This window comes from Silurus aristotelis (assembly GCF_946808225.1).
Source record: "Silurus aristotelis genome assembly, chromosome: 6".
Classification (NCBI taxonomy): domain Eukaryota; kingdom Metazoa; phylum Chordata; class Actinopteri; order Siluriformes; family Siluridae; genus Silurus; species Silurus aristotelis.
The window spans coordinates 23,621,445-23,637,236 of NC_139579.1; the positions used below are offsets into that span (position 1 = coordinate 23,621,445).

General features: G+C 36.9%; 1 protein-coding gene across 3 annotated transcripts in view; it reads left to right on the top strand.

Annotated features, from left to right (window-relative positions):
• cdin1 (CDAN1 interacting nuclease 1) overlaps window positions 1-15,792 on the top strand; it is a 69,614-nt gene that overhangs the window by 8,508 nt on the left and 45,314 nt on the right. For all 3 annotated transcript variants that reach the window (XM_083545615.1, XM_083545613.1, XM_083545614.1), the window contains exons 3-5: window positions 7,003-7,048; window positions 7,999-8,060; window positions 8,788-8,848. In XM_083545615.1, the coding sequence (XP_083401741.1) occupies window positions 7,003-7,048; window positions 7,999-8,060; window positions 8,788-8,848 (169 nt within the window). The remainder of the gene's footprint in view (window positions 1-7,002; window positions 7,049-7,998; window positions 8,061-8,787; window positions 8,849-15,792) is intronic.

The window sequence follows — 15,792 nt, forward strand, 5'->3', positions numbered from 1 at the left end:
GCCTTTTGAAATTCTGAAGAAGTGTCAGAATAATGGATGTTGAGCAAATGTCAAGCATTTGTTAATTCCTCTGTTATTTGGGGTTTATCTAGTGTGCTCTTTGGAGTAAACCTGAGGCCAGTGTTGTTGTGGCATGTGCCATTGATATGCTGATTTTCTTGGCTGCAGACACTTTGTTTTTGATGCTAATACTCAAGCTGGGGTTTGAAGCAAAGGGGCTACTCATTGATTATTTATTGCAGTTATGCTGTTTATCTCTCTATTACATGCCTGTTAAACCAAGAGGACTGAATTATATGTTAACCAATTTCAGGATTCTCAGGGTTACTAAAAATTCATGAGACATTTTTTGGCATTTTTCTTTTTTATATACATTCAGCAAACAAATTGTTTAATTGTTGCAAGCAACGTTTTTAATCAAAATGATTGTTCTTTTTTGGTTTTATGTTAGTCTTCCTTAAGTGTCGCTGCCGTTATTTTTACTAAAATGCTTGGTGTTTGGTCAGTGCAGTCAAAACGCCGTGCTGACGTTAGATAGCAGGCTGGACGTCTGACTCATAGAGCTATTGGCCAGGCATTTCTCTTCTGCGGAAGACCACACGTCTCTGTCTCACGCTGCAAACAAAAAGTGGAACTGGCAGCTCAGGCTTGTGGTTTTGGCCTGGCCAGTGGATCGCTGCGCTGTCAGGGATGCACATGGCCTCATCACACAACTGGGATTGTTTATGTGGTTAGGCGTGAGGAAGAAAGCCAAGGGCGAGCGAGAAAAAGAGACGGCGGACATGAGAAAGACCTTTCACTTCTTTTACAGCGGTGCTACTGAAGCGTGCTCGATTTGCTCTGGTTAGAGTTGAAGGCCCGTTTACTTATAAGACACATTCCTCTTCACAGTTGCCTGCAAAATCATTTGTTGAAAGCAGCATTAAAAACGGCCACCAATATATATATATATATTTTTTTTTTTTTTTTTTAAGAGCAGATGATGACTTTTTGAAATGATTTTGTTCATGTCTTTACCTTGTAGTGATTTATGCTCCAGCTTCTGGGCGCATTATTTAAAATCATCAGCGCCGTGCCACGTAATGACAAATGTAGCTTTCGCTGAAATGTGGCACATCCCACTGCCTTACACAATGCTCTGGGAATGTGCTGCGAGTGTACTAGGATTGTTGCCTGAGGATCAGTTTGCTCACTGGGATCAGTTGCGGAAGAGAACTGAAGCAAATTACGCAGAATGGAGGGGGAAAAGCGTTGTGACTGTCCTTGAGAGAGCAGACAGTTGGTCAGCCTAATGCGCTGCTTTCTTTGCCTGATGGGTAACAGAGGCCTCATTTCACACTTTACATGGATCTTGATGAAGTAAAACCGTCACACTGTTAGAAACGTGGCATATTTTTTTTCACTCATAATCACTGCACGCACACACACACACACACACACACACACACACACACACACACACACACACACACTTTCATAGCTAATCATAATTAAACCAAGGATAGCCTTGTGAATATTGATGCTATTGAATAGCTGATGATGGCTCAAAGTACAGGTTTAAAATACTTGTGCAGAACAGCAAAAACTTTTTAAACTCGGAGGTGTTTAAGTTTTTGCCCCCCCCCACCATGAGGCATTCCCAGTTCTTGAGTATATTAAATGGATTTAATCTAACATTGCTTTCGGTCAAAATTTCTGTAATGAACTAAAAAGTAATTCATAAGTAGCTCCATACCAGTGAAAAATCTACCGAGAACTTTGATTCAATAAAAACTTATTGAACATGTTTTTAAGGTATAATTAACGTATGTAGTCAGAATATACGTGGTGTTGGCATGTCAAATCTTTCACTATTGTGCATTCTATCTTCATATGCTGCTGATTGGGCTGAAACAGATGTTTCCTTGCTTTTATCAGCATGTATAATTAGGGCAATTTACATATGCAAAGCATAAAGCAAAAGAAAAGCCGGTGGAGCAAAAATATAGATTTAAGGCCTAACACTTATTATTATTATTATTATTATTATTATTATTATTATTATTATTATTATTATTATTACTTATTATTAAAAAAATAATAAAAAGCTTTGAGAAGCAGTCTAACCTCAGATCATATTTAGTAAATGTTTAGTTTATTTAGTGCTCATCAAGCCTGAAAGTCTCTTGACTGATATAATATAAATATATATATATATATATATATATATATATATATATATATATATATATATATATATATATATATATATATATATATATATATATACATACACATTTTTATCTAGTCTCAGAAATGTCAGCTATATTGCTCATACAGCTCATTGATTCCAGCTATAGCAAATCTTCCAGACTTTTGCCTTTGTTTGAAGCCTGTCCTTAAGTCATTAGGAATAAAATTTGCTACGCTTCGCTGCAGTTCTGCCCTGCCACAAATAGATGTAGCAAGCGCTAATTATTGTTGAAACATATGAGACGGATATCATTAGCCAGGTGGTATTCATTAGGTTAATCGCTGCCATTTTTTATTATTAATCATTAGTTAAAAATAAATACATTAAAATGGATAAAAGGTTGAAATTAATTCACATTAGGACATTAAACAATTATTTCAAATCATGAACTCCTGCTTTGTTTCTGCGTTTTGTATTTATTTATTTTTTAATAGTTTACCATAAAGAATTGGCAATTAAATTGTGCACAAAATTCCCAATGATCCGGCATGCAGGTTGTTGTGTATATAGTTATGATCAAGGCAGTGTAGTTTTAACTTGTTCGGGTGACAGTAGCGTTAAGTAGCCACCGTGGAACAGTCGGAGTGGGATATTTTAATCAAATTGGCCTCAATGCTATATTCAGCCCCATGCATATTAATGGAATGTCGTAGGTTGGAGAGAAGGGTAATTACGCTCTGAATGATTTCCAAGGCACTGATCTGATTGCAGACCTTCTGTTTTTCCCTGTTTGAAATTATAGGCTAGAGGCGATAGGCTTAATGCTGTTCTATGACCTCCTAATGGCTCTCTTCATTCTTATTCCAGTGAAGTATTTTCCCGATTTCCTTACCAACATGCTGTAAATACCCTGCTGGATTCATGGCTGTTTGTGTGGTTATCATTATTATGTTCATTTACTTCATTAAAATGATCAGACTTGTTGAAATCTTTTGAAACCGAAATGGTTTACTTTTCTCATTCTCGATTGCTCGGCTCGGCCGAAAAGAAAAGAAAAAAGGGGAATATGAACAATCGAAGCAGGGTGAACAGCCTAGCAGTCAGTTGCGTAATAAATTGCATGTGTCTGTTTGGTCTAGTGTCCTGCATTCCTGCTGTAAATGTTCTATTCTGCAGTGGGAAGACTCCAGCGAATTATGATGTATCAGGTTTACATGTATTCAGCAACTGCGGTGCAGTCTGATATTCTACAAATGAATTTATACAGTATAAATTATACAGTATAGTGTTGCGTAGTAGCAAGAGACGTTGATATATATTTTTTCATTCATTACTCTCTGAAGTGTCAGGATGTCTAACGTTAGGGTTTCTAACTATTATTTAGAATACATAAGATTATGTTGCACCTGACACTTGATAACATTTGCCAGATACGTAAGCAAAGTTTTATACCTATAACTGGCAACCTGGTTTGTTGCCTATAAGCATCTCACTTTTTCTAGACCTTTTCTATCAGACACATACCTGTAGTTACATTGGGGTTTCATTTTCACTTTCATTTGCTGTTATGTATTATTGATTGTTATTTGTGTCCTATATTGTGGGAGATTATGCAATTAGTTTTTGATATTGTGCTAAATTTCATGCATTACAACATAATCGAGTGATAATAGAGATTCGGTAACACTGTTATGGCTGAAATGGGCTTTTTTTTCCACAGTAAAAAATGTATTTGGCTTTTTAAGCATAGTGACTGTAAAACCTTTGGAGCTCATCTATGATAGATAATACATAGATAATACCTATATCTATGTACTTGCTTTGTCTTTATAATATTTATTTATTCATTTATCTTTATCATATCGCTTGTGAAAAGCAGGAATACATCCTGGACAGGACTCCAATCGATCACAGGGAAAAACACACGTTTCTACACTTCATATTTGAGGTTGTTTTAGCACAGGCAGTTTTACCTAGCGGGATGTTTTCTTTTAGTTTGAGCAATGTGTTTGGCATAGACTGTATCGTGTGATCAGGATTGAACCTGAGATTTTGTTCGTTTATTTGATTTGCTATTTGCACAGCTAGATTGGAATTCTTGTGCATTTCTCAGAGTCCTCTTTAATCAAAAAAGGTTTACAAAATATTTACACAAAATAAATTACACACAGACTTTCAAATTAAAATATATATGCATTATAAGATTAAGGAAAATAAATAAATAACATTGCACATTATTTAAAATGAGTAACTGCACACTATTGACTATACATGAGAAATATTGCCCATATCAGTCGATCTTAAAGAGGTGAAATTGCTACCTGCTGTTCATCCCTGATTCTTTCTATCTATCTATCTATCTATCTATCTATCTATCTATCTATCTATCTATCTATCTATCTATCTATCTATCTATCTATCTATCTATCTATCTATCTATCTATCTATCTATCTATCTAAATCATTTTCTTAGTTTTTGACTATTTTTGTCTTACTTATTAAATTTTTCATTTGATGATCTAAAATGCATAGAAATTAGGTTTCTCCAGTAAAATACTGTATTAAATGTAGTTTTGTTCTATAGCAATTCTAATATTGTAACTATAATTAATATACCTCGGTTTTAGTGCAACTCCTGGAAAGCAGTTTGCTCTGATCACCATCACTGCATCGCGCAACATCGTTTATCTGTAATAAATAGATATTCGGTGCAACCCGGATGAGGATGGTTTCTCTCTTGAATCTGGTTCCTCTTAAGGTTTCTTTCTTATGCCATCTCGGGGAGTTTTTCCTTGCCACAGTCGCCACCGGCTCGCTCATCAGGGACAAACTTACACTTAGAAAAGAATAAGATGTTCTTTATATCACCACATCAGCTATACAAATAAAAATGTACAGTTATAAAATGTGTGCTTGCAAAATGTTTGATACAGTCCTGTGGTTAGCAAACCAGTGAAATCTCAAGTTGGTTTGGCAAAAGCCGAAGTAGGGAATAGACATTGTAATATATGTAAATACAGTATAAAAGTTAAGTTCATGTGGTACAGCATGTGGTGTTGCTGTGTTTTAACAAATTGAGGAGCCATTGTTGAAAAGTCTGCCATAGCTTAGCCATGATGGTAGAAAAGACGTTCTACATGTTGGTTTAGAAACATTAGAAAGGCCATATTCGGCTAAATATGTTTTGTATGTAATGTTGGGTGTTTTTCTTTAACTCCCCTTCTTTTTTTATGTCCCTGTATTAACCAAGGGGAGAGTATTTGGCCACAGGTTGACTCAGTATTCGAAGCAGATATGTTTTCACAGATATTTAGGGCAGTTTACCTCCCTTTAAACTTAACAGGGCAAAGATTTAGCAATTAGGGCGTAATCATGATCATTATAGAGAGTAATCCATTTAAAACCTAACAGATGTGGGATTCAGCAGAGGGGACGCTCACGTCGCGAGAATTGAGCAGTAATGTTGTTGAAATGTTCAGGTGCAAGGTTGAAGTGTAGAAGACTTTTTTTTCCCCCTCTCCTTTCTTTCTCTCCCGTAAGCGTTCACATGTTGACAGTTGACCGTTTAATGGCCCACTTAATTGCACTGACCCCTCGACCCAATGCATATCATCGTAAATTAATTCTGTGTCAGCCTTCTTTCCTTGAAGATCGGTGTTCACAAAGATGTTTTTTTTTTTTTTCCTCCTTCCACCCCTTCCATATGAAACATTTGTGCTGAGATGTTGATGTTGCATAGGGGACTCTGTCATGTTTTTGTTCTACCCCGTCCCTGAGTCGACTTTTATTGAGTTGATTATGAATCTAATGAGAAAAAAATCGAAATATAATCTCTTTGGTGCTTAAGAGGAACTTGTCTAGATTGATTACCGAGTCAAATATGGACTTTATTTCATGGCAGGTAGAAATCCTGGCTTTCTTGTCTGAGTTTACATTTCTACTCTCTAAGAGAAGTCTATTAAATTCAACTGTATATGTATAGTGAAGATAGCATGTGGAACAAAATCACATGAGACAGTAGTTACAGTACCTCCAGTTACAGTAGTATTCAGTACAGCATGCAAGTTAATGTATTTTTTTAATAGGAAGTTTTTGTTTTGTTTTTTTTTTTTTGGTTAGTAAAGGGAATACCAGCAGTGGGTCAGAAGTCTTCTTTTTTTTGTCCAACTTCATGGCCAGGTGTTTGCCATTGAGTGTAGCTGAAAATGAATGTATCTTATGGCAAGCCATGGAATTGAGCGACTCCTGGGATTCCCGGGTTCCTGCTGTGAAAGTTTCCATTTTCAAAGCCCACCGGTTTCAATGGGAACGTTCCAAAATGTCCCATATGCCAGTGCAGAGAGTGTGGCAACATTTCCCTCAACCCGCCAAACACCATTTGGTCTACTATAGGACATTCTATCCGATACAAGATGGTAATAAAATGTATATTTGTAAATGTTGGTGAAGGACTAAAATTCTGCTAACATCTGGATTTGTGATGTTTCATTTTGTCTGTGCCTTTGCTTCTCTTCAAGGTGTTCTTGAAGACAGGAAGGACTAAAGCATCTGTCTGATGCAGTGGACAGTGATATGAGTAGTGGGAGTGCTTTTATTTTCTCTCATTTCACACCATCCGCAGTCTCTGTAACCTTACCTCCCTCCTCTCACTACGCATCTCAGCAGGAACCTTTTGTCCGAGATGTTCATCTGGAACAACTTTGCCACACTTGTTTTCATGTTCTTTTAGATTACAGGGCAGCCGGCCGCGGCTTTGAAGCGCCCCTCTTCCTTTGTCTCTGTGCAATGCACTCTGGTAATTAACTTTGTCCTTCTTTTATTTGTTCCAGTCACTCGCAGTCCACTCTTCTGAGCATCTTCTCCCAGGAGTACCAGGTTAGAAGTTTTCTTCCTTTGTGAGGCCTGACAGGTGCCTAATTGAATGATGAATGTCCCCTTATTTCTTTGTAATTGAACTGCCAGCTCTCTGATTGGTTCGGAGGATGCCCCCCCCCTTCTTTCTCTTTCTCTTTTTCTCCTCTCCTCTCCCCACTCACACGACGAAGGCCCTGCCTGAGTCTCGGTGGAATCCTGCCAAGCCTTCCCATCCATCTGTCTAATAACATCTAGCCCCTGCTTATTTGGTGGACCTGTAATAAATTATGCTAAACCATTATTATTCTGACAATAATAATTTCCCCGTGTAGTGCGGCTCCGTGTGCTAAATGTTTGCTGACTCGCACTGTCACTGCCGCTTTCCCTGGCTGACAGCCGATGATGATAAATGGCCGATGCCGGGAGTGGCAGAAGGCTGCAGAGGCACAAAATGGAGTCATTCATCATCCCTGTGACAGGTGTCACTCATGCGGCGTGTCCCCCTGGAATTGCTTTTTTGTAGTTTTTAAATAAGTTGTTTTTTAAGCCGTGCTCACTCTTTCCCCTGGTTAAGATGGCAACTGAAACATATAAAATAAAGCATTTAAAAGGTGCAGAGAGGAGGAGGGTGGTGGTGGTGGTGGTGGGGGGGGTTTAATCTGTTGTGGTTTCATCGCAGTGGAAATTAATTGAAGGTTTAAGTCAAGGGAGAATGATTTTGTCATTACTCACATCAAAACCCCTTTGAGCACAACTTGCCGAGATTCAATAATGCTGCTTGCTCACATAGGAAAAATCTAAATGAAAAGAAAAAGACTTCTTTTTTTTTTTTTTTTTTTTTTTTTTTTTTAAATGCGCTATGCCAAAAAAAAAAAAAAAAAAGATTGTTACTTATGAATAATGTAAAATATGTGCTTATTTAGAAGGTGGAATAAAAAAAACAAAACAGACATTTCATTGTGTCATTCCAGAAAAGAATGAAAAGAACTCTTGTGAAACATCATGCAGATGTCATCGAGAACTTCTACCAGAGGTAAGAATCAGTCCACTCTACCTACTAATCACTAGACGTGTGTGTACGCGTGAGTGGGTGGGCTCCAGTGACAGATATAATCTCCTCTAAACAAATCACCAGACCTTCCAGATCCCCACTCGCACCTGCTAAGCCTACAAATGTGCAACACACACAAACTCGCATGGGAAAGAAAATAGAAAATAAAATTTTGACTTGGACATTTGCCTTGATTAGGCACATGGTGGCCTATTATTAGCAATTTCTTTAAAAAAAAAAAAATCAAATCAGGAGACAACAAAAGCATAGTGGCTCAAGGCAAGGAAGCATTTTTGTTGCATATCGTAATTAGCCTCTGGTAGCCTATTAAGCGTGTTGTTTTTGCAAAACGCAAACCAGAAGCTGCAGCGGTAACCTGCTTACATAACAAGAAACCTCGCACATTATCTGTGTGGGATCTTCTGAAGGCTTTGTGGTTTCTGTCAGGGAGGAGGCAGAGCCCCCTTCGTTTTGTTAATGATCATGCTTGTCTGATTTGAGGACACTCTGAGGTTTCCGAGCTGCACCGTTTTTAACCACACAAAGGGTTGGAAATGCCGTAGGGGCCGTTGGGAAAGCCTACGGGACGTCAGCATGTCTTGGCTGGCCTGTTCTTGTTGTCCTCTATCCACATGTCTGTTTGACGCGTTCTTTTTTTTTTTCTTTCTTTCTTTTTTTTCATGATTGTTATTTTGTTGTTGTAATGAAGGTACCGTAGTGAAGCCAGCAAACATCCTTCAGACCCTGTCCTGCTGGAGTTAGCCAATGAGGTAATGACTTAAACCCTCTCGAGTCTCTCTCTCTCTCTCTCTCTCTCTCTCTCTCTCTCTCTTTCTCGTTCTCTCTCTCTCTCTCTCTCTCTCTCTTTCTCTCTCTCTTTCTCTTCCTCTCTTTCCTTCTTTCTTTCTTTCTTTCTTTCTTTCTTTCTTTCTTTCTTTCTTTCTTTCTTTCTTTCTTTCTTTCTCTTTGTGTATTTTCTTCCTGTTCAGTTTTATAGCTTGCTATTTATTTTACTTTTGAAGTGCCCTGGCAGGTCTGCAGCAGATTTTGGCACAAACACAATTATCCCTGAATGCTCCATCTTTTCAAAGACTGAATCGGTGTTTCAGATTTTTCCCTTGCCTGTTAGTACTTATAAAAATTGGGCAAATGGTCCTGCCTATTAACCAATTATTTAATGCAATTAGGCCGTATCCTCCTCAGACAGATGTAAAAATACTTTTTTTTTCTGTCATTATCATAATTGACATTCATAAATGCTGCTTTCTGAAACAATCAATGATTGACACACAAAGGTCTGCATGTATTATTTCGATTTATATCTGTGCTTGACGTATCAGATCGGCTTTCCAGCCAAAAGCTTTATTAGCGTTCAATGAAAATTCTACTGGAATCATTCAAAGCGACTTTGTACATGGTCACGTATTGCGTACTGGAAAGAAACCCATTACGCTCCTGGACCGAGTGGAAGTTTTGTGTGAAGTTTTTACAAATAGTTTGCCGACACAAACGTTTAAAGGGTCGCACAGGGCCAACAAGTTCCAGTATTTTGCATGTAATAAGAATAAGCGAGTCCTCTCCTTGACTAGCCAGTGTCTCATGTGCTTTGCAGCCAGTCAGCATATTAACAATTAACGTTGGGTTACTCTCAGTGTTTAATGGCTAGTGAAAAGGCCCTGCAGTGTCTCTGGTGTGTCCCATTAAAAGGGGGACTGCTCTCCCACCCTCTTCATCGCCACGGCCTCTTAAAATGCATCCCATAAAACCTAGAATTTGATGTTTACTCTGATAATAGCACTGAGAATCAAGATGAACTGAGTTAATATCCTCTCTTTAATGATCATGCTTCGCCTCAGATGACCCTTTCTAGCTGAACAGATATTAAACACAATATAAAGTGTGCTGTTTTCATAAACATCCTCCAATTGTACTCAAGTACTCGACCTCAAAATACAAATCATGGAAATTACATGGTTATGTACTGTACAACACCCTGTTTTATCGTATTATTTTCAGGATTTCCAACTTTTCCTTGCACAATTAGTCGCCACAGAAAGACACATTTTTATGTTGAAACACTTTTTAGATATGAACATAGTTTTAAAGCAAATTGCACATTTTATCTCCTCTCTTTTATCTTCTATCACTGATTGCCTTTTCATTTTATGATATTGAATTATTCTAAAACAATATTTGAACAGTGCTGTTTATTAAAGAATATGTAATTATTACACTTTCATCAATGTACAAAATGTGTTCTTTACCATAAAATATGTATGAGCTTATATTTCAGAATCCAGGAACTAAATAGTAAGCCATTTATCCACGTTGTCTTCTAGAAGTATTGTATTTCTCATATGTTAATCAGTCACCAGCCGCCATCAATCATCATGTTCAATTTGCATTCTGGCATAGATTTAAAATCAGTTTTAGATTGATGCCTATGAAGGCATTTAAAAACAAAGTAGGCATTATATAATGTACCAGAGATGATTAGAATTAACCGAGATCCTGAAATTTGGAAAATGTTACATGTGTATATGCACTTATGGAAACAGGAAATAAAAAATATTGGTAGTAAACTTGTCAATCATGATAACCATATTAGATTTGATTATCTGCATTGTGTTCTGTTTGTGAATATTGAAAAAATTTCCTCATATGGAAGTCAGAGATCTGTCTGATTTTAGACTCTGTACAAACTTTTTTTCTAGAATGTATTTTAACCTTTAATCGGTCCTTGGGGTCTATATGACCCCAATCGACATTTCCTTGATAAAAAAAAAGGGTTCCCTTCATCTGAGTGAAATAATATTTTGTGACTTTTCCTACATAATCTATCTATACACACACAAAAAAACTGGGCTTGATTCGGTTGTTCTGAAGGTATGTAAAAAATTGTTTAACACTTCTGGTCTTCGGGGTCAATATGAACCCACATTGAAATGAATAGGAAATGTGAAAAAAACTCAGTATTTTTTCTTCATTTGTCAAAAGAAAATGTATAAATCCAGCATAAATCAGAAATTTAGATCATCATTTAAGTGATTTTTTCATAAAAAATTAATATTTCATATGCAAGCTTATAGTGTAGTTGAGGAATTGTGTGGTAAATAGGTACAAAAGTACTTCATATCTCCCAAAACACAGCATTAATGAATAGATGAGAAGTAAACAAAAAAATATATATATTATTTGTATAATTAAAAATGTATATTTTTTGTATAATTTCTCTATCAATTGTTGGGGTCATATAGACCCCAAAGACCAGATTTGTAAACAGGAAACGAAGACCTTATGAGGGTTAAATGAGAAGAGCAAAATGTATCTTAGTGTCTATGCCACTACCAGGGATTTTACTACGTTGAAATTCAACTGGCTCGCAAACTCGATTGCAAATTGTACGAACAACAAAAGGTGGTTACCAGCAAATGGATCAGAAAATTCCAGTCTTTGTATATAGTCTGCAGTCATGCATTTTCTCTACTGAAAAGTTAAAGGGGAGCTGATTTAATGACTCTCTCACTGATCTGTAGGATCAGTAGTCATTTCCTTTTCATGAAATATGTTAAAATGTTACATGGAAGGAAATATCGAGTTTATTTATATTAAAATGTTATATATGATGATTTTAGTGACTCCAGAGCTGATGTTTTGGTCGGTGCTGTATTTTTATTTCTTTTTTTTTTTTTCTCAAACAGTTAGCAGGTGTGTGCTACTCCGACTTCACAGGGATAAACTGCTAGTGAAGTTATTATGGTGATTAAGGATGGAGAAAATTTCAGCAACCGCAAACATAAGGCTTCAAACAGCAAGGTTGTTTTGACTGCTTGTTCCTAATAACGAAACCGAATTCGCTCATTATTATTTCTGTCAATATTTAATGTCATATTTATTGAGAAATCGAACATGAAATATGGTGAAGACAGCAGCCACTGGGCTGATCGCAAGTTACCCAGAATGCTTACACTTGAGTTATTGAGACTTGGCTTGTCTAGTTTGTGATCAGAGATGACAAGCACAATGGCACTGATGGTAGTGTCAGCATGAAATCAGAAGAACCTGATCTGTTTGGGCAGAGTGTAGAGATGAGGAGGTGAGAGAGATGGACAGAATAAAGCGCTGCTGCAAAACTCTCAAGATGAAATGTGGGCAGAAATGAATTAATCGAATGGGATTGTGGGTAATGTAGGAAACATACTGAATGAGGAAAGGAGACCAAAAACACCAACTCTATTATAGAATAAATCTGGAATGCCATGATAGAAAAAATATGAGAAATGTGAGTCTATAATGAAGATGAGATCCGCATTCACTTCTACACCCATGGCAGCTGGAGGAAAAAAAAAGAAAAGAAGAAAAAGTGTGTGTTCGGTGTTCACTATTTGGTTTTATATAGCTCGCGTAATGAGTTATTACAACTTGCAGATCACACAAAAAGTCAGCATGTGCACTTTTCCCTAATGAGGTCGGGGTGAAATAACTCCTAATCAGATAACCTTTACAAAGCCCTAAATTTAAAGCTCAGGTCACCCAAAAAAAAAGGCCACACGTAGTCAATTTCTTGTGCGTTTTATAATCCCTGGAATGTTTTTCCTAAGAGTATAGGAGAAGGCTGTTAGCTCGTTGCAGTGGGCATGTGCTTGTGTTGCCAGTTTTTTTTTTTTTGCTACTTCTATTCTCATTTATTTCATTCTGTAAAACAATTGTGGTCTCATTATTCTAGAAAATTCTAGTTGTGTTGGTATTTTTTATAATTTCCTTCCATTTTTTTATTTTTTAATTTACATTTTTTTTTTTAGAAATAGCTTTTTTTAAAAAAAAATTGAATTCCTCACCATCAACCATGACTTCTAGCTTCTCTGAGTGACATCGGTTCAGCTGTGAATGATGAACACTGAGAAGGTTTCGGGGTTCAGGCATCTGTAAATGTTGCTTACACTTCACAGGCGAGTGCCGGAGTCCGGCATCGGAGCGAGATGGGCTCGTGATTAATATGAAAATTAGGAGAATGCAAGTACCTGAACTAATCGAGCAGTCTTTATTCAGGCTGCCCCACCAAGGGTAATGTTGCCATTTTTCAAGTGTCACTCCTGATGTGGGTTACAGTGGTGGCTCTGAGCTCCTTATCCTGTGAAATTTTAGTGCGTGTGTATGTGTGCAAGAGAAAGAAACGAGGGGAAAAGAGGAATATAATAGGGGAAGAAAAGCCACAATTGTGTGGGTTAGAGAGAGGAAGAGACCTGCAGGCTAAAGAAGAAGACAAGAGGATACTTGGGCGGGCAAAAGCCCCTAATGAAGATGAATACAGTCTCTTTACTGCCGTAATAATTATAGACACGTTTGGTTGTTGTCAAGGCTGCATTCTCTATGCAGAATTATGGAGATGTTAACAAACAGCACCGCCAGTAAATCTTTTTGTGGTTTGCATGGACTGCTTCAAGCAACACCAGGAAGGATCACAGAGGAGATAAAAACGCTACAATTGAGCTATATTCTGAGCCGGAATCCGCCGTTGGGGTCCCAATTATGCTAACAAGCAGAAGAAGTGCTTTTTGGCTATGTTCTTTCCAAGCTTCACAGCAGAGGGGTAAAAAATACACAGAAGATGTTTAATGAACTAAAGAGGAAAGGGTATTATCTACCGATATTACTTATTTCAGCAAAATTCATACGTGTTCACTTTTTTTAAGGGGTGGGGGGGCTGTGTGGTTGCTCCAGCTGCTTTCACACACTAATTATTTTGCCGCTACATTGTTTTCTTCAAGTAACAACTTATTGAAAGACATTAATTATCCAGCATCCCACCTCGGGATACAGGATGTGATGGGGAGAGAGTGAGCAAGAGGGAGGGAGGAGGAAGGCAGGAAGAAAGGAAGGAAGAGGGAGAGAAAGACAGAGGGAAGAGAGAATAAGGTGGAATAAGCATGGATCTGCTGCCATTGGTGTGTCAACTTCTCCTCGTAGAAGGGTTTTAAATGAGCCATAGGTGCTGCGCTCCATGTCAGCTCCAGTCTTGATCTTCCAGCCAGCATTCATACTTTTCAAGTTTTTGCCTTCAAAGAGCCACTCTGCTTCTGGTGTCTCCTTCCAGCTTTGAGTTAGTGAGTGTTTGCAGGCCCTGCCATCAGCTCCGGCCCTAGCTACGTCTGCACTGCCTCGCACGTGAGCCTTGCACAGTCTCTGTCTTCAGCAAAGTTGTGTACGGGTGTGATATATATATTTTTTCCCCCTTTCTTTTTTTTTTTTTTTTTTTAGTCCTCACCTCATGTGTTGTCCTGTTGTCCATTACTCAATGGTATACAAAGCATTGCCGGGGTGTCTGCACAAGGATGTGCAAGTCTCAGCGTCTTGACTTCACACTTTTTGATGATTATTAGCTAATGCACAAAGTTTAGATTAGATTAGATTCAACTTTATTGTCATTGTGCAGGGTACATGTACAGAGCGAATGAAATGCAGTTAGCATCTAACCAGAAGTGCATAGATAGCTTATTTACAAGTGGCATATAACTGAATAAGGGTATATATAGTGTGGTTTTTATATATGATACAGTATGAGTTGAGAATGAAGTCGAGCTTTCAATTATTCAACTTGGTGCAAATGTTTACAAAAATATTAAGCATCCTAATTACGCATTAAACCATTGAGCTACATTACAAATTCTGTCTCAAGTAGTACTAAAGTAAGATTTGGTACTAGAGGGAAGTAGTAGTACTAAAGGAAGGTTTCATACAAAAAAAAATGTTTTATATATATATATATATATATATATATATATATATATATATATATATATATATATATATATATATATATATATATACAGTAAGGAAAATAAGTATTTAAACACCCTGCTGTTTTGCAAGTTCTCCCACTTAGAAATCATGGAGGGGTCTGAAATTGTCATCGTAGGTGCATGTCCACTGTGAGAGACATAATCTAAAAAAAATAATCCAGAAATCACAATGTATGATTTTTTTAACTATTTATTTGTATGATACAGCTGCAAATAAGTATTTGAACACGTGAGAAAGTCAATGTTAATATTTGGTACAGTAGCCTTTGTTTGCAATTACAGAGGTCAAACGTTTCCTGTAGTTTTTCACCAGGTTTGCACACTCTCTCTCTCTCTCTCTCTCTCTCTCTCTCTCTCTCTCTCTCTCTCTCTCTCTCTCTCTCTCTCTCTCTCTCTATATATATATATATATATATATATATATATATATATATATATATATATATATATATATATAATGTGTGTGTGTGTTTTCTTCTCTCTAAATAAATCAACACTATATTAATGTGAATTGAGTGCTTGTTTCATCCTGATATCCTACATCTGCTTGCCGTTCTCTCTACTTGGGACCATTTGCTGCTTTGGATAGTCTCACATGGACAACTTTAAAGATTTGTGTTTCCCATAAAACGTAGTCTCACTTTTTGCTTCGGTGGATAATTTCATTCTGGATACAATTGCTAGTTTAATCCATGGGGAATACAAACAAATAATTTTGTAATGAAAATAAATATATTAATTATTATTATTATTATTACTATATAATAATACACTGTAGACTTTAATTATATTTTATTGGAGTAGGTACAACTAATAATTGTAATAACTAAAGAAAAAAAAAGAAAAAAAATGTATCAGCTTTGTCAGTTTGCTCATTAGGGATTTTTTGGGATATCTATAAAGCTTCTTTGTGA